Source organism: Dinoponera quadriceps, unplaced genomic scaffold (genome assembly GCF_001313825.1).
Source record: "Dinoponera quadriceps isolate SergipeBrazil2010 unplaced genomic scaffold, ASM131382v1 scaffold1425, whole genome shotgun sequence".
In the NCBI taxonomy this organism is placed as follows: domain Eukaryota; kingdom Metazoa; phylum Arthropoda; class Insecta; order Hymenoptera; family Formicidae; genus Dinoponera; species Dinoponera quadriceps.
The window spans coordinates 1,466,535-1,484,507 of NW_014555679.1; the positions used below are offsets into that span (position 1 = coordinate 1,466,535).

Consider the following 17,973-nt stretch of genomic DNA (forward strand, 5'->3'; position numbering starts at 1 on the left):
TCATTTTATTAATGATTAGCATTAATAATCAAGTGCGAAAGTTGAGCGCACGAGCGGGGCGCGCGCCTACTGCTGCGGACGAAGGAGTGGGGGTAGCCGAGCTCAGCCGTCCCGATAAACCGAATTCTCTCGTTCGATATCGCTCGCGCTCGAAAAATTTTTCATATCTTTACTCCTATTTGACGCACAAAAATCCTTTTGTACTTTTTTTGGAGTAGCTGAACGAGAGAAACATGAAAATGATAGTTTCAAACTCTTTATAAGCCAAATAGTCATAATAGTAATGTTATTTTCATAAACATTTTTATTTTTTATATGTTTTTCGTTTTATTAATGTACATTTACCAAAAAAAAATAAAATTATCGTCAATGATTATTTTCGTATCTTGGTAAATAATTATGTACAAGTCATAAATAAATGAATGAAGTGTATAAAGGTAAGTTTTAATATCATTTAATACATATAATTCATTACAAAAATTGTAAAATGAGACTTATTTATGTTTGTTACGTTTGTATTTTGAAATAAGAACGGTGTGTACGCATACGCAACGCAACACATACGTACACACCGATGACATATAAATACCGCTCTTTCGAGCCGCGATCTTTTTTACGCCACCGCGGCCATTGAAGCGTCTCGTTCCGCCTGTCATGCGGCTTCCGACGCGTATTTGCGGAGCGTTTCCCGCGTGACAACTATAACAGCCGGATAATGAATTGCCGTCAGACCATTGTCGCGTAGGTCACAGGAATACTTTTGAATATCGCGCAGAGCGAGAGCGTACGGACGCGCGATCGGCTTCTTCCTCCGAAGAATCGCCATCCGATCGAGCACGACGGGGAAAATCCCGCGGGAAAGCGACGTTCCTCCCGTTTCGCGCCGCTGATTTCTCCTCGGTGTCGTTCGCGAAAGACGAGAGACGAGACGGCGTTTCCGGAGTTGGCGATTTATCGGTCCTTTTCGCGTGTCTCTGACGACATTCAAGATAAATCGCCGGTCGATAAGAGATATTTAAGCGATATCGGAGCTCATTAGGGAGATTAATAGGTTGAGTCATTAACCGGCTAGACCGCATTAATTACACCCGCGTTAAGCAAGCAAATACGCGACACATGCGCGCGTGCGTTTCTCTCGTGAATGATTAACTTGCTTTTTCTTGATGTGCGATTCACGCGGAAATCATTATCTTTACACATCGTTGGGCGTTCGGTGTTTTTGCGCGTGTGCTTCGCTATTGGTGAACGCGAAATGACGATTAATAATGATAAATCGCTATTGACGCGCACTACGAGCCCTGTTTTCCTGCACACGATTCGCGCGCTCGCTGGAATTTCGACGATTACATGGAAGTGTTATTATTTTCCGCGCAGATATTTTTCCGTATGGAACATACGCACATGGAAGAATTGTGCGCAAATAACGGCTCGCTGAAACGTTTGCGTCATTTTAACAAAGTATGCTAAAAAGTAATATGTTAACGAGGTGAATATTTAACATATATTTGTGTACCTTCCAACATATTCCCTCGTTAAAGTAACACGAGAAATTAAGTTATTTGCGCAAAACTTTTGGCTGTGTAATTATTCAACTAAAAAAACTCACATCTAACTCTGAAATTCAAATCTGAACGTCTTCTTTAGAGAGAAGTTTCAAGTAACAACTATTAAAGACTGGCCTTTGGAACGTTGCAATTCTAACCAGAACTCATGTGGATCTTCCAACCAGAGCCCGTAATTATTTCGGAAAATCATACCGGATCCCGATTAGACCCTGGGAAATTTTCTCCGCGGGTTGCAGCGTCGCTTACACGAGAGAGCGAACTTGTAACGTTCCCGCGCCGCGTTGTTGTAGTTGCGAAAGTGTGTTTCTAGCGGCGAAGTTACATATATACATGTGTGCGCGCGTAACTCCGCGGGTTTCCAGCTAAGAGTTTCTTCTTCCATGAGATCAAAGCTGGATCTCTCGCGAGATACGGAGATCCACTTGCGAAACTGTCCGTTGCTCGTTCTTGTCCGAGAGATTGTCGAATAAACCGGAGTGACGTAACAGTCGCATCTCGATATCACGATTATCGGTGTCGCAAAGCGGATGTTGATGTTCCTTTCGAAATCGGACGGAAGACCGTCGCGATAAAAAGCCTGTCGTGTGACACTGCGAAATTTCGCCCCGATTGATTTAAACGCGCCGCTCGGCGTGTATTGCGCACGCAAATGTGTAAACACACCGGGAGCGGGTATTTTCCATCCGTATGAGGAAAGTGCACACGTTTACATACGATACGATAAGACAATTACGACTGGATTGCGCGACGACACACGTATGTTGCAATTGGCAAGTTACAAGTCGTCACATAAAATCAATGCATACCAACGCCGTCGGTCGATAAGCGCTAACGCAAAGTTATTTCTGCGACGGTCGCCGCTTCATTATCAGATCGATAACCTTCGACGGCTGACATTATTATTAGAGACCTTGGTGCGGATGCGATCTAAAAATAATCCGCGGCGTTCAAATTTGCACATCGCATTTTTTGCGGAAAGCCGGCGGGTTTTGACATCGGACACACGGAAGAATAGATGACCGAGCAAACTGGCGCAGATATGTATTCCCGCTCTGTCGACTCTCAGAATCTCTCCTTCCGTATTAATTATCGCGCGTACATACGGAGAAAAATAATATGCTGGCGCCGGCAAATTTTATGCTGTCGCGTGAAAATCCGTCATCCGTTGAATTACATCTCGCTGAACCTAGAAATTACTTCACCGTACGAACAATCTACGAAAAATTACCCTTTCGGAAGAAAGGTAAGAAAGGAGTATCAAATGCACGTGAATAACCGTTCTTTTGAAAAATAAAACAAAAAATTGTTTCCGAGAGAAAGTTATTAGTATCAGACATTAATTCCGAGCAACGTCAATTTAATCTTGCATTCTCACGAAAAATATCAGGCTCAAAGCCTGGGAACAGCGCCGTGCCGAATCGCAAAGACACGCGGAGGAGAAGTCTTCTCCGCTCGTCGATGAACGGGGGGCGATCTTTCGAAATCGATCGAAAGCTATCGTCGACTCGCACGGAATCCAATCGTCATATCGTTGTCGTCGCGTTTCTATCCGACGGCCGGGCGAATATTTTAAACAATCCGATGATACATTCGCACGGTGCGCCGGGGGAGCTTGAATTGTTTGATAGGCGCGGCCTTGATGAAACTCCCATCCTATGTCCACACGAACCCGGGCCGAAGCGCGCCGACGATTCCTCTCCCCCTCGATCGCTATCACGGAAGTGAATCGTTTAAAGTGTGCTCTCGACCCGCTGCCGACGCGCAACACGATGCAACGTATTATGGCGTAACGTGAAAATCCGCCGCGGCGGATCTCGCAGTTTCTCGCGCGACGGGTCGACGATCGCGGCCGGCAATCTCGTAATTGCCGCTCGATCGGCGTGAACCTCTCTCGCATTAGCGATTTCCGCTCTTGCGAACTCGTGGAAGAGGACGATCTCCCCGTCCAGGCCGCGATACTTCGGAATTCAGATGGGATTCGCCTCGTCCGCTTGACGACACGCGAATCGAGATTAACTCGTGTCACACCGCACAACACCGACGACGATATTTCATTGTACACGATGCGCGCGCCTCGAGAGAGACCTGGAATAACGTCTTATAATGCGAACGATACTCCCTCTTTCTCTTTTTTCTCCGCATTCGGAGGACGTGCTGTGCAGCATTCTCCGCGTGATAAGCCGCAATCGCCCTCTGTTTATCGCCTTATGAATAAATTCTACGACGGAATGATATCGCGATGCAAATTTAACGACGACTCGCCGTGCTGGGCCGCAGGACCCCGTAGTAAAAAGTCGATTTGCAACTCGGTGAGAATTTTACGAACTCTATCCACTTCTCCCTCTTTCTTTCTCCCCTTCTCGTGGATGGAAGTCGTTCTTATTCATAGACTCGGTGATCCGCGAAACGACCGGTGGTCATCCCGCCGGGAGCAATTTGTTTTTATACGTAAACGTCGATAAATTAACGCGGACGCGAGCAGAGGTGAGAGTAACAACCAGTTGAAAATGTCGCGAGAGTTCTCGGGACGAGAGCGAGTGAGCAAGCTCTCTCTCTCTCTCTCTCTCGTTCTCGCGGCTGTTTGCAAATACATGTCGCGTTATTTGTGCGGACAGAAGATACCTCGCTGCGCGTACAATTCCGATACGATTCCATCCTGATGCTGATTACATCGCAACCCGTCCGTGTAAACACATTTCGCGCGCGAGCAGACGCGTCCAATAAACTCGACGGCTCTCTCGACGCTGTCGTCGATCGAGTCGTATTCTTCCGCTCGCGAACGGAAAAACGCAAACGTCCGTTCGGCGCGGGAGAGCCTCGTTTCCATCTTTTCAGAAGCGGAGACACGTTAAACGCGCAATGTGCGTCACGCCCCTCTCTCTCTTTTTTTCTCTCCTTTCTGTCTCCTCTCTCTCTCTCTCTCTCTCTCTCTTACTCTCGATAGCGTTCGAAATGAAAGGGGAAAACACGAGCCGGCTGATAGCGAGGCTATTATCCGTATTTTCCGCATTCTGAAAATAGCGGGATCTCGTCGCGTCGGGTACAGGAAGCCGAACGCGCAACTTTCGCGGGTTCAGCAGCGGGATTACAATGGACCGTCCACGCGTAAGCGACAATGGTGGAGGGAGGCGGGACGAGAGTGTGGCCCTTCCAGCGGCCAACGTGAAACACGCGATAAGGACGCGAATGAAATTGGGAAGCCTTGGTGCTTTGTTAGCCGCGACGACCGCTACCGAAAACGAGACTAACGACAGAGTGAATTGAAAGCGCCGAGTTAAGCGCGCAGCTTTTTCGCTCTCGAGCCGAACCAACCAACCAGACGAGAAAAAAGTAAAACGTAAAATTGCAGGGGGGATTTCATTGTTCCATCTGAATCGACGACACGCTGTTGGTTGTGGACACGCTAATGTTTCGCCGTTACACTTTCCACGGAATACACAGAGCGGAGATTGAACGAATAAACATTACGACGGTGCGCTAACCGAGCGTGGAGGAATCACCTTGTAAAACTCGCACTCGCACCGCTGCAATTTCGGGAAAGTCAAGCGCCGGTCTTCCCACACGCAGCTTACGTCTCACAGATCATTAAACAGACGGAGTGCGGCGAGAGTTCCTCGCGTTCCCACCAGGCAGCAGCACGTACAAGACCACGGGGGATTGCATGGAAGGAAACGGTTGGCAAAGGGACAAGGGGCACGGCTGCGAGTTGAACACCTTAGTCGCATAACTGGCGCGATTTGATCGGATATTAGCGCCGGTTGAAAACATCCGGGAGAGGACACGACCGACAGTTCCGTGACACCTGGAACGGTCGCGTTCCTTCCCGCGTGCGCAGCCCTTTGAGAGCGAGCGAGCGCACTCGTGTTAATGAACCGTGCGCGTCCGCGATTAATTCAGTAATGTGATGGAATTTGTAACGCGAACGGGCTCTTCAGACATTCAGTTATTCGATTATAGCAAACCTCCGACCGGGCCTCATTTTACACGCCGGTGATTTACGAGTGCCGTAGGAGTCGTGCGCGAATTTGCCGGAGCGGCAGACTGCTTCGCACGCGCGTGAGAATGTAATAACGAGGAATCGCGCGTAATTGAATCTCAAAGTCCGCGGAACGGCACGAAACGGCCGCGAAATTCAGACGTTGCACCTGACCTTTTTCCGAGTGACACACACGCGCGCAGCGCTCAAGGCGCTTACGATGCGGAGACTCACGGACGCCGGGAGTATCGCCTGGGAATATCGCTAATTGAAAAGTCCCCGTGAGATAACGAAGAACTCGAATTGTTCTTACTTAAGAATCGATTGTTGCAAAAGCTCGGCGAAACAGCTCGAGATTTCAAATAGAAACTTTGACCGCGTGTGAAACTTTCAATTTTACAATACAGTATAGGAGCTAAGGTAGCGAAATAGGTTCAATTCTAACAATATAATTTACTCTTGCTTTCACTCGGATCAAGTCTTAAATTTCCGTTTTCGCTGTTTTAGCGTCAAAATAAGTTGTTCAAGCATTATAATTAAATCTGCAGAATTAAAGGTTCAAAGGGGAAATTAATAAGTGTCGGTACCGACAAATTACTTGTCAAGTAGTTAAATTAATAAAAATATTATTTGATTCAAGAGTCTGAGAAACAGGTAATTTTGCGTTTACTTGATTCTAGCATTTTATTTTCTCTGTAGTTCCTGTGAACTAAATTCAGTTCTTAGGCCAAGAAATTCCGTTTTCTTCAAGCAAAACGCATTCGGTCTGGTCATTGTCACATTAAGTCGACCAATCTTTTTTTCTCCGTAGTCCTCGCCTTCGCAACAGCGCCGATATGGGCTCGCGTGCACCTGTGCAGGCTGCAAAGGTGCGTTGCAGCTTGCATGCAGCACACGCACGCGTCTCCGCGTCGGTGTCGTGTGCGCACACAAACCCGTTCGAGCAGAGACGCGTACACACACATACACTCGCTCGGTCGCTCGCCGTACAACAGTGAAAGGAAACCAACAAAAACGCAGCATTACGCGATTGACAGACACGGAATGCGCGCTCGCGCGACTCGATTACTCCTCGCTGGTTTTCCCTTCAATCGTCCCGCGCGAGGGCGGAGACTTATGGCTTTCGTAATATTGGAAAGTGCTCGGCGCATTGTCCTTTGCGCGACTGACAGGCAAGTAACAATGCGACGAGGTTTCCGGTGTACTCGGCGAAGCTTCAACGACGTTGTTGCCGGACCGGCGGCCGAGACGATGCGGCCGGAGAACGCGATTCCTCCGGCTACAAAGACCGGATGTTCGAGGATAAATGAAATAATGCGAACGAAATTTCCCCCTTCATTCCGCAAAAGTCCCGTGAATATCGAGGGATTTATCGGTCTAACAAAATATTGGGGCTGATGCAAAAGTTCGTTCCGTCCTTTAAAATCAAAATATATCCAGGATAAACCACTAGATTTAAGTAAATAATTAGTCTAATATTTCTCAGCAAATTTTACTTGGTTCGAGTAAATATTACTCGAATGTAGAAAAAATGCTACATTCAGGTAATATTTGCTTAATCCAAGTATCCAATATAAATTTGCTAAGGAGCACTGGAATAATTATTTATACCGTAAAAACGAACTTCTGCATCAACCCAATAGATGATTGAAAATTACTTCAATGCAACTCACTGTGATAAAAAAAATCAATTTTTTACTTCATAGTGAATATCTCGATTATAGATCGTACTATCCTTCCACAAATTATCCGTAAAAACAATAATTGATTTTTGTTTTTCTTTTATAGCGGGTTCGCTAAATATCCCGAGTTAAAAGTGAACTTTAATCACCATCGATCTGTCTTAATCCAGCCGCTACGTATAACGTATTAAGACCCGGCGGTTTACGAGTTAAACATTCGAGGACCAATTAAGCTCGTTCGATACACGTTCTTACGCGATCAATTATGTAATTAGCAGCCGGGTATTACTCTGTCTCCCACTCCGCGGGTAAAGCGGAGAGCGCCTGAATTTACGCGTCTCGTTTAAACTTGTCACGTTTTATCGAGAACGATTCGCAAATTCACTCGGCACATAATAAAATTACTCTCCTTCGTACTTTCCAACGGCCATCGGCAAGGCGGATTAATTAGCGGTCGATATTACGCAATATGCAATTGAAATCTCCGCTGAGAGATACATGCCGGATTCTAAGAAACAGCCCGTAAATTAGCCACAGTGCCGTCGTGTAGCAAACGCACGAAATTATTCTTCCTCGAATCGAGGTGGTTTCCAAGAGATCTTCGGTGATCTCACTCTCGAGATCGACACTTGCTCGTACATCACTCATACTCAACAATAAACGACCGCTACGAGGCGTGGGACAACACGCGTTTTTCTCTCGCGTTTCCACGCGATAAACTTGACCGGGACGGTCGCAGCAAACAGGTGAATAACAAAAACAAAAACTGTTAAAATTTGTCGAAAGAAAGGGAAAAAAAGAGAGAGAGAGAGGAAGAGGAAGGAATAAATTTCAGAAAGAACGCAAAGGAATAAATTTCAGAAAGCCCAAGGCTACTGTCCGGCTGAGTCATCGCTGAGAAGGCGAACAACGCGCCGATATTGTCCTTCCACAAACGCGTCCTTTCGTAACGACAATCGAACGTCCTATTCGAGGAAAAACGAGAAACTTTCTCGCATCATCGATCACTCCGTCGTTCCTAATTATTCGAGTCCAATAGCTGATTACATTCGACATACGGACTGCGGTTGGCTTCCAATCTCCACGCGACGTATTTCGCGCGCGCGCACCTGCCGCAAATAAACGAGCGATATCATCGCCACTTTTGCCCGACTTCTTCTGCGCTCGTGCGCTCCCGATCGTCTTTTTACTCGCTATTATCCGCCAGACGGCAAACTGGTTTCGGCTCTTTCGGGAGCGGATCGCGCGTATATCTCAGGTATTTCGGCGTGTTTCAGCTTTCAAAAGAGACGCCAAAAAAAAAGTATGCATGTTTAGCAGTTTTTGCTAATTTGAATAGCTATTAGCGGCAACGTACGGTCAATTCCCGGGTTTTCTACGACGCGGTAAACATAAATTACAGCGAATTGGAATGCAGATGACGTTTTATTCGAACAGTATTCGTCGAATACCTCGAGCCGAAATCTTGGTTCCACGTTGATTCTGCAAGTTCAATCCAAGAAAATCAATGAGGAATCTCGAAGCATAAAATACTATGAGACTATCGTTCTTTCTCGGTGCTAATAGTCATTTACTGCCGGTTCCTTCGTGTTGAGACTCGAAGAAGCGCTTATTCAAGAATCACTGAAGATTCGATCATTTCATTGTTCTATTCGCATTTAATCTTTGTTCTCGATTCCGAAAAGGGAATAAATTATGTACCCGAGCGAAAATGTCGAGTCGGGCAGTATCATATCCCTCGAGATTCCCCATTGGCCCTTCAAATTCGACGGAACTCGCAGTGTCAATGAGGAACCAAGATTTCAACCGGCATCATTCGGGTATACTTCCGAGTCAGCATCTCTCTCTCTCTCTCTCTCTGTATACGTAAACTTCCAAATAGCTCGCTGCGTCTCGGCGTCGTATCGACCCGACGAGCCAATTAGGACGGGACTCCCCTCGGCGCGGGAGTAGTCGCCGTCATTATTCCCCCATAGAGAGCCCGCAAAGTGGGCGAACCGGGCCCGAGGGGAAGCCGCTTCGCGGAGAAAGGCTTAGTGGTTCTCAGCGGAGCTCCTCGCGTGTTTCTTACCTGGAGCCTTGCGCGTGCCCTGGAGTAGCGTCTGAAGTAGACGTCCGAGGGCGGCGGCAGGGACGGCTGCGGTCTCCTCGCGACGTCGTTGCAGTTCTTATTCCTGCTGGTGGGCGCGCAGACCGGCGCGACGTGCCCGTTGACGACGGCGGTCATCGTCGAGGCGTTCGTCGAGCTGTTGGTGGACGGTGTATCCCGGTGGCTCTTGGTGCGCCGCAACAACCGGCGCACCGTGTTCTTCACCGTCGCGGCTATGTGCGTCCCGCCTCCGCCGCCTCCTCCTCCGCCACGTTCGCCACCCTCGTGATGATGGTGATGGTGACTCGTCGACTTGTAGTCCATCAGCTTCTTAACCCGCGTGGACGGCACCACCTTGTGGCCGCCGTCCGTCTCCGTCACGTACATCGCGGCGTCCACGTGCGGAGCTATCCTGCCGGATTTGCCGTGCGACCGCTGGACGAGGACACCCTCACCGACCGCTCTTCCCTTCCGCCCGGGAAGTGGAGCGCACCGCAGCAGCGCAGAGGCTTCACACCGCTCGATGTGGCCGAGCGGCTTTTCTGATCGGTCTCTTCCCTCCCCGCGGCGATGATCTCTCGGAGATTCGCCGGCTTTCCTCCGGCAGGCTGATAACAAGGAGCGAGCCCGAATCAGAAGTCGCTGCGCGATCGCGGTTTCATGTGTCTTTGTTACCACGTCGGGAGAGAAAGTCACCTAGATCCTCCGCTCCTTTCACAATTCCTCGGCCACGGCGATGCTCTCTGTGCGCGAGATCAGGACGTCCGGATGATTCGAGGCGCTTCTACGCGCGCTCAAAGCCGCTCGCGCGATCGAGAATTCATTCGCGGGAGAACGCGGCCGGTTCGCTCTTAAAACGATCCAGATTACTCACTGATTCCGTTTTTCCACTTCCTTCCGTCCTCCCACGAGAGATTCCCTCGATTTCCCGCTGTCTTTCCCGCGTTGACGGACGTCGGTCCTTCGGCGTGTCCTCGCGAGCGGTCGCCGACGGTCGTCGAACTCTCGGCGGCGAACGCGTTAACTTCGTGGCCGTTGCTGAACTCTCGAGCGATTTGACCCGAGACTTCTGAGTACTGTAGAGTCGCTCTCTCTCTCTCTCTCGTTGTTGTTCCGACACTATTCGCCCGAGACTACCTTCCGCGCACACCGAACTTCAACAGTCACTCTCCTGCCGACCTTTGCGCGCGCTGCGATCTGCGGGAAGCGGGCCCACGTTGGAGGGAAGCCGACGAGTGTTCTCCGAGCGCGATTCGACATTCGGGCGATTCAATCTCGCCGCAATCTCGCGAATGTCGCAACGACGGAGGGAGAGGAGGGTCCCCGGCGATCGATGACGCGGGGTATAGCGACCGGAGGCGGTGACGGCGGAACTTTACGCGGCTTCCTTCAATCGCGACGACCGGCGGTGATTAGATTTGCGCGCTCCTTTTTTCATCGGTGTGGCTTCGAACGCTCGCACGGCAACAACGACCTGCGTCGCGAGAATCCGCGAGGCGTGCAGTTGCCCGCTCGCAGGTGTTGCCGAGGTTGCCCCGGCAGGTGGACAACGCGCCGATTCTTATCGCCGGCCTCGAATATATTTCGAGCCGCTACCAGCGCAGCAACGCGAGATTTCATTCAGAGCCAATTAAGGCCCCGGCCGAAAACCGGAAAAAAGATCTGTAGCTGCAAGTATTTGCGAGAATTGGATTCAGACGCGTGTACGTTGGATCTCGCGATGCTCGCGGCGGGAATGTGAATTCCCACGAGAAGATAAGTCGAAGATACCAAATGCCCTGCGCTTGCTGCGCGAAGACACGCAAAATCTGAACCCGTGTACCGTACGTAATCCGTTAACAAGATACGAGTGAATAAGCGAATACTCAAGATGAATTTTCCCGTACGAGGACTAATTTCGTTCCGCGCTCTCCGGCTTGGTTCTTTCGCGATTTCTCACCGGTCGCCCTGCACTTTAACCGTGCGCGCGGAATCAAAACCGCATCGTACCGCCCGTTTTCGGCGTTATCTCCGACGATTCAAAGCTGGTTCCGATGATCAAAGGAGATTGAAAAGCGCCGATCTCTAAAATTTCGTCGGTAGGGAGCCTAATTGCGAGCATCCGAACGCACCTGGTGCGCTCGTTACGTTCGCCGAGACCTTAAAATTCCGCCGCGCGGAATGGACGAGATATTACGACGCGGATGCAATTAGCGGGTTCACTGCACTCGGCGGGAGAGAACCCCGGTGGAAAGTCGCGAGAGCAGCGTTACCGGGAGGGGGACGAGACGTTCGTTTGTAATTTCGGAACGTAACCCGGGGTCGTCGGCTTTCCGCGTTGTGAAATGTTAATTCGTCCCGGCACGACGATTCCACACCCGCGCGTCTCACGATAAAGAGAAGACGATAACGAACGCGCGCCCTCGTTAAATTACGCTTTAATTAGGCGCGATGTGCGAGTCCCGCGCGTGTTTCCGTTTTTGTTCCACGTACGAATAATTTGCGCGAATGTATTTTTCCATTTCGGGAAAGTGCCGAGAATGCCGCCGGGGAAGAGCATCGGTCACGCGCCGGTACACGTTAATTAAATCCAGCCGAAGTGTCACGGTTCCGGGCGGACGTGCGCGCGCGATAATGCGTCGCTCGGCGAAATAGAAATCGGTGACGTTAATACACACCGGGATCAACGCCGTGATATAACGCAGCGACGAGTACTACGCTCGTTGTCGTCGCACGGGGTGTGCGTAAATACGGGAACGCGCGCGCAGCTCGCCATAAACGGAATAATTAATACACTTCGCCACGTCCGTGGTAGGGCGCGATAAACGCGCGTTATTTCTGCGAGGCATGCGAAGGAAATTCCGGGCTGTAACGTGCAGACGCGGATCCGAAAACCTACTTTCAGCGCGTGCCTTAATTACAACTGAAGCGAACTTTAGCCGCGGCGAAAGCCATCTCTCTGTCTCTCTCTCTTTCGGTTGGCGAAGTGGAAAGCATAATATAATTAAATGAAGTTCACATCATTTTGCCTATATTAATTTTGATCGTATATTATACTCGGTGAGAGATAATCGTGCGAGCGGAAGAAATGTGGAACGAAATATGGTATATTAATTAAGAGAGAAAAAAAGTATATCGTAAGTGAAATACCGCCCGGGGTATCAAAGAGCGAAAGTATCCTCGCGTATTTCGGGCGGAGGGGGCGAATTTACCGAGATTACCGCCGGCACCCACGCCGTATTATTTTAACGCGATGGCGCAACACGCCGAATATTATTACACCCAAGTCAATCCGATGCGCGCGGAATGCGGCTCAGGACTCGTTGCGCCGCGAAAACTCGTTGTTATTTCCGACACGCTCGCACAGGCGCGTTCCTACGTGCGCGCGATCGCCCGAAGGTTATGCGCTCGTTATCTGCTCGTAACGTTATCTACGTACGAAATGAATTATATGCCGTTTTCTCCGTCGAAGAGAGACTCGCCGTCATTGACGGCGACTTGGCGATTCCTCGACAACGCCCCGAAGAGACAGGTTTACTCGATCCGGCTTCCGGTCGGGAGTCGCTTTCTTCGCGAATCTGTTTTACGATGTATCGTGAACATTTCAGCTCAATTCCTCAGTACACGGTGAAAAGAATTATATTCATACGAGATTGTATATTGCTTGCTTATAATATATATAAAAATACAAGCCTTGACTTGATACTAATTTCTTTCCGTGTACGGAAAAAAGATCGGTCGAATCAACGCGACACAACTAAACGCGTTACGGTGGAAGGAGGCGAACTATCCGGTTATCGAGAACCGATTTTGATTCTTAAGGATCCGAAATTGTTTCCATTAACCAGAACTCAGTTACGTCATGTCGCGTTAATTCGACCAATTTTTTCTCCCACGAATGAGAAAAACGACCTGAAATATCTGAAAGTATTTCAGCTTGTTCTTCCTCCTGAAGAAGTAAGCCGAAGTGTTCACAAGACGTCTGGGAAACAAATCCGCGAAGGACGCGGCACCAAATCGGAAGACATACCGAGCATTTCCCCGCACCGGAAGTGTCCAAAATATCAGAACGAAATTTATCGCGCGAGCGACCGTCTGATAAATGGCGTCTGGCGAAAATCGCTAAGACCGCGGGGAGAGAGGATATATCCATATATCCGCCGCTCGCAATATCCTTAAAACGTTCCGGCAATCATCGATTCGATCCTGTGTTCTTCCTTCTCATCAGACGCGCGTGCATTAAAAATCGGACGATAGGAAGGTTACGTAACCTCGCATGAGTCGCGAAAAGACATCGGACGTGGGAGGAGAGAGAGCTGAGCGAGTAGCGAGCTTTTCAATAACGTCCATCCATACTCGGGTCTCCGATGGCTATTATCTCGGAAAGAGGAGGAGTCCCGTAATATCCCTTTGAGTCCAATTCAATTACACTAATCACCCGCGATCGGCCGGAATCGAATGCAAAACGGTGCTTGATATAAAAGCGCTCGAGGTCAAGGTGAAATATACTTAGCTCCCGTCGAGCTTCGCTGCGCGCTACGCGCCGCCGAATTACACCACGCTGATATTTGGAGAAGAGAGGAAGAAAGAGAGAGAGAGAGAGAGAGAGGGGGGGAAGCAAGATTGATTGATGATTACCATTGTGATAGACGTCTGTAAAAAAGAAAAACAAAAGAAAGAAACGAAATCGCAACGAGTCGTGCGTGTCTTCGAATTCGGGCGACTTGTATAGGTGCGTGTTATTAAAGCGTTATGCGCGCCTTATTGAATTTCACGTGTTTCATTTTAAGATAACAGGGCATCCGCCGATAGTATTACGCCGGACGTCCGGTCGTGTCGGGAATAACGAGCGGAGATTTTCCCCGGGGCGAAGTAGTGAGAGGGTCGGCATTCCTAGGTGCGGTATGAATCATCGTTACGACGAAAAGGTGCAAGAGAACGCCGACGATTTCTATGTAAACACTCTCGAGTTCTTGCTCGAGAGCGGAGACAGATGGGGGCTCGACGAAATCGAATTTCATCGTGCTGCTGCGCTCCTACATTGTTCACCACGTATCTCCAAAATTGGAGGTATACACGTTGAAGTAAAAACCCTACGTTAATTACGTTAACTACGTTAATTACGAGGAACATTTCGAGGTGTGTACCGTCGAATTTGGACGAACTAGTACGCGATAGTACCTCCAAATTTCGAGGTATGTACACGGTAAAAAAAGTGTGAAAAAGTAAAAGTGTAAAAAAGTAAAAAAAGTTCGACCAAACTTTTTTTCTGTGTACCTCGAGGCACCTCCTAAATTCGAGATACGTGCCTTGAAATGTCCCTCGTAATTACACAAGGCTTTTATTTCAACGTGTGCCTCCAACTTTCGCGATACGCAGTTGACAATGTAACCTGGCCACGCCGCGTGTCCGATAAATCAACGATACGAGATCGCCTCGCTGTTTTATTTTACGCGATCTATCGTAGGAAGATAACCACGCTCGCGCGAGATATATTTCAGAAAGCCAAGCTAAGAATATCCCTGGTTCAGCAATTTAAAAATCACCGAGATCGCCTTGAGCCCGCGGATTAATGGAACGATATGCAAAGCCGACGAGAGAAAGATAGATAGATGGAGAAAGAGAGAGAGAGAGAGAGAGAGATGCATCGGGCGACGCATGGCGAATCGGAAATTCACTTTTGTCGTTCGTATGCGCGCTCGGCGCGACACTCAAGGAGGGAAGACGGTTTCTCGCCGCGGAGAGAAATTACAACGCGTCCTCGTGGATGTTCCAAGCGCAAAGGACAGCGTCGAGAAGTCGGTGTGTGTAAATGCGCGAGTGCATGTGTGTGTATGTGAGCGGGTCTCCTTGAGCTCGGTAGTGCATATCTCCGCTGTGCGATGCACTCTCTCTCTCTGCCTACGCCGAGCAGGCTGGGTGAGCAAGACGAGGCGGGTGAAGCGAGGTGAAGGCGAATTCCTCGATATCATTTATTCGCGCGAGGAGACCGCGGAAGAAGAATTCGCTTTTACGATCATCGCGAGCGAAGCTTCGACGGTGGGTGGTCGGCTGCGGACGACGCGCATTAAGCGAGTGAGGGGGAGAGAGAAGGGAAGAGAAAAGGACCGCAAGGAGATAACGTTGCGGTTTACGGCGATTCCGGCTCCGTTCCGATATATTCATATGATGTCAGTACTGGCAATCTATAATTCATGTTATATATGTTATAGATTCGGAATATACACGCGGAAAAGAAATCAGTCCGAAATCAATGATAAATATTTGGAGAAAACGAGAAAACCGGGGAAAAATGAGGAAAAAACGAGGTTCTTCCGAGAACTTCCAGAGCTGTAATTGGCAATAAATATTGGAACTCAGACTGTCTTTGGGGAGTGTCCCGAAATACGTGCGACCCGTAAGTGGACGATTCTACGCGAGGAAGGATAAGTCGTAATTACGGAACGAATTGTTCGCCCTCCTTTCCTTCGGGTATGGGAAGCGCGCGCGTCCGTGTCCTTTCCCAGCCGGGAAAAATCGATGCCGAGGAATGGAAAATTTCAACGACCCTGCGCATTGCCATTAACGTGGGATGATATTTATATTCAACGTTTGTTCTTTCGAGAATCGCAATGGGATCGCGCGTGCCCCGCCACGCGTCGAGATGACGGAATCGCGTGTTGACGCAATGGGCGTGTTGAGCCGACCGCGAAACATCATACCGTCACCACCCACTGCGAATGGCGAGTCTCGTACAGTCGTGTCGAGATCGTGTCGAGCAACGAACACGGCGTCAAGTCGAGACCGATGAGCCGTGATCGACTATCCAACGGACCAAAGAAATCCACGTGGCACGCGTCGCGTCCGAATTCGCACCACACGCTCTGTCAATGAATGCTCGCACGTTCGTGATTCCTACCACGAAGGACTCTCGCATTGCTATTTTATCAAAATTTATAATTCCGCAGAAACTTGCTTTCTATCTCTTCATCCGCGTTCTTTCACTCGAATTTGACAATTTAATTTTTCGTTTATTCGTTAATTAATTAGCTGAGTTAAGATGACGGTAGGTGAATTTCTTTTTTTTTATTTAGAAACAATTTGTTATTAACGGTTGTTATACATCGGACCACTCTTTCTCTTTGAGAAATTGCGCATGCACGTTTTCATCCTTTCAGGCAGCGAAAGGAATCTCGAAACTGATGAAACGATGCCACGTCCGCGAGCGTGTCCTTTTCACCGGAAAAATGCGGTCGCGGACCTTTTCGGACGGCGAGCCGTTCGCGGGATGCGCCTCCTCGTCGCGATCGTTCGACAGTCATGCCACGGGTTCGTGCGCGACTTCCTAATGCCATTGTCGTAAACGAATTAGCATATTTAGAGTTGACAGCGAAATGGAACGTTACGATCGCAACGTAGAAAAGAAAAAAAATATATATAAAAAAATTCGCAGCGGGATTTCCTTCAACGTTGCAATTTTCCGGCATAATTATTGCGAACAGACGACTATAATAAGACGGTGGCGGCGAAATAGGTTGCGTTTCATGGGCGGCCGATCGAGCGAGCGAGTTAATGAAGCCAACGGCGCGCATCACATACCGGGAGAGCCCCCGCGTCGCTCGATCGTCCGATAGATCGATAGATCCATCGTGGCCACCCACCCGGAGAAACTGGCGAGTCGCGCACGTCTCAATAACATTCGGTACGCGCGTTCGCGAAGATCCTCGCGAGCGAGCGAGCGAACCCGTTGTACCGGCGAATTAATCCTTTAAGTCACAGTTAATGTATATAATAATATACATTAACTAGGGCCCTCCCTAAATTCAGTCTTCTTTGGTGAAATAATGCTTCCGTCGATATAATATTATCAATCCGTCCTAAATGATGTTATAATCTCCGTCCTAACCCGTGAAATAGTGACGGCCAATTTTACACGGACAGAAAAAATGTCGTCGGGAACGACGATTAAGACGATCTTATAAATTACAATATTTTATTCAATCGATGTGTGGGTCCCAAAGGGTTAAAAAGCGCCGCTGAGCGCGCTGCAACGGTGACGAAGTTGCGCTACTAAGCGCGACCTTCGCGCACGCTGAGTCTCGACGGTGTTAGCGCGCTCCGACCGGTGTTCTCATGCGATTAAATCGGCGAAATTGCAAGTCAGAGTGCCAGTTTGGAGCGTGAATCGGCAAACCGGTCGTCGCGACTATGAAGAGTTCGCGCCGCCTTGTTTTTTGCTAAGCCAACGCATTCCGTAAAAACAACACCCGCATCGAACCGCGAGAATGGATCGATACAATCGCGGATAAAACCGGAGGCTTGCCCGATCGGGTCCGCGATCGAAAGATTTCTGAGTGAACGGTATCTCAAGGATTCTAGAAACGGGGCATGCCGCGGAAATCGTGTCGAATGACGCACGTTGTCCTTTAAATATAAAATTGTCTTTTAACACCCGCTGACCCTGTCATGAGGGGTCGCCACTGATCGGCTCTGTAATATGGCCACATCTCGCTAATTTACGCATGAAATGTAACCAATTGCACATATAACGAATCAAATATGCAATCAACATGGGAGCCGATGAAACGAGCTAGTGAATATATGCATCGTGAATCGCGCTTATTTACCATATCTTTAGTAATTCAAACTTCAGTTGAGCGTTGAAATAATAAATGGGAGCCAGCGTGGCAATTAACGTGTTAA

At 48.9% G+C, this 17,973-nt stretch overlaps 1 protein-coding gene across 4 annotated transcripts in view; it reads right to left on the minus strand.

Annotated features, from left to right (window-relative positions):
* The window catches only part of LOC106745137 (serine/threonine-protein kinase MARK2-like), a 104,787-nt gene that overhangs the window by 62,225 nt on the left and 24,589 nt on the right, over positions 1-17,973 (minus strand). For 2 of the 4 annotated variants that reach the window (XM_014620450.1, XM_014620451.1), the window contains exon 2: positions 9,295-10,509. The exons of 1 other annotated variant lie outside the window; for it this stretch is intronic. In XM_014620450.1, the coding sequence (XP_014475936.1) occupies positions 9,295-9,699 (405 nt within the window). In that variant the 5' untranslated portion in view covers positions 9,700-10,509. The remainder of the gene's footprint in view (positions 1-9,294; positions 10,510-17,973) is intronic. One more of the 4 variants, XM_014620452.1, reaches the window with a different exon arrangement.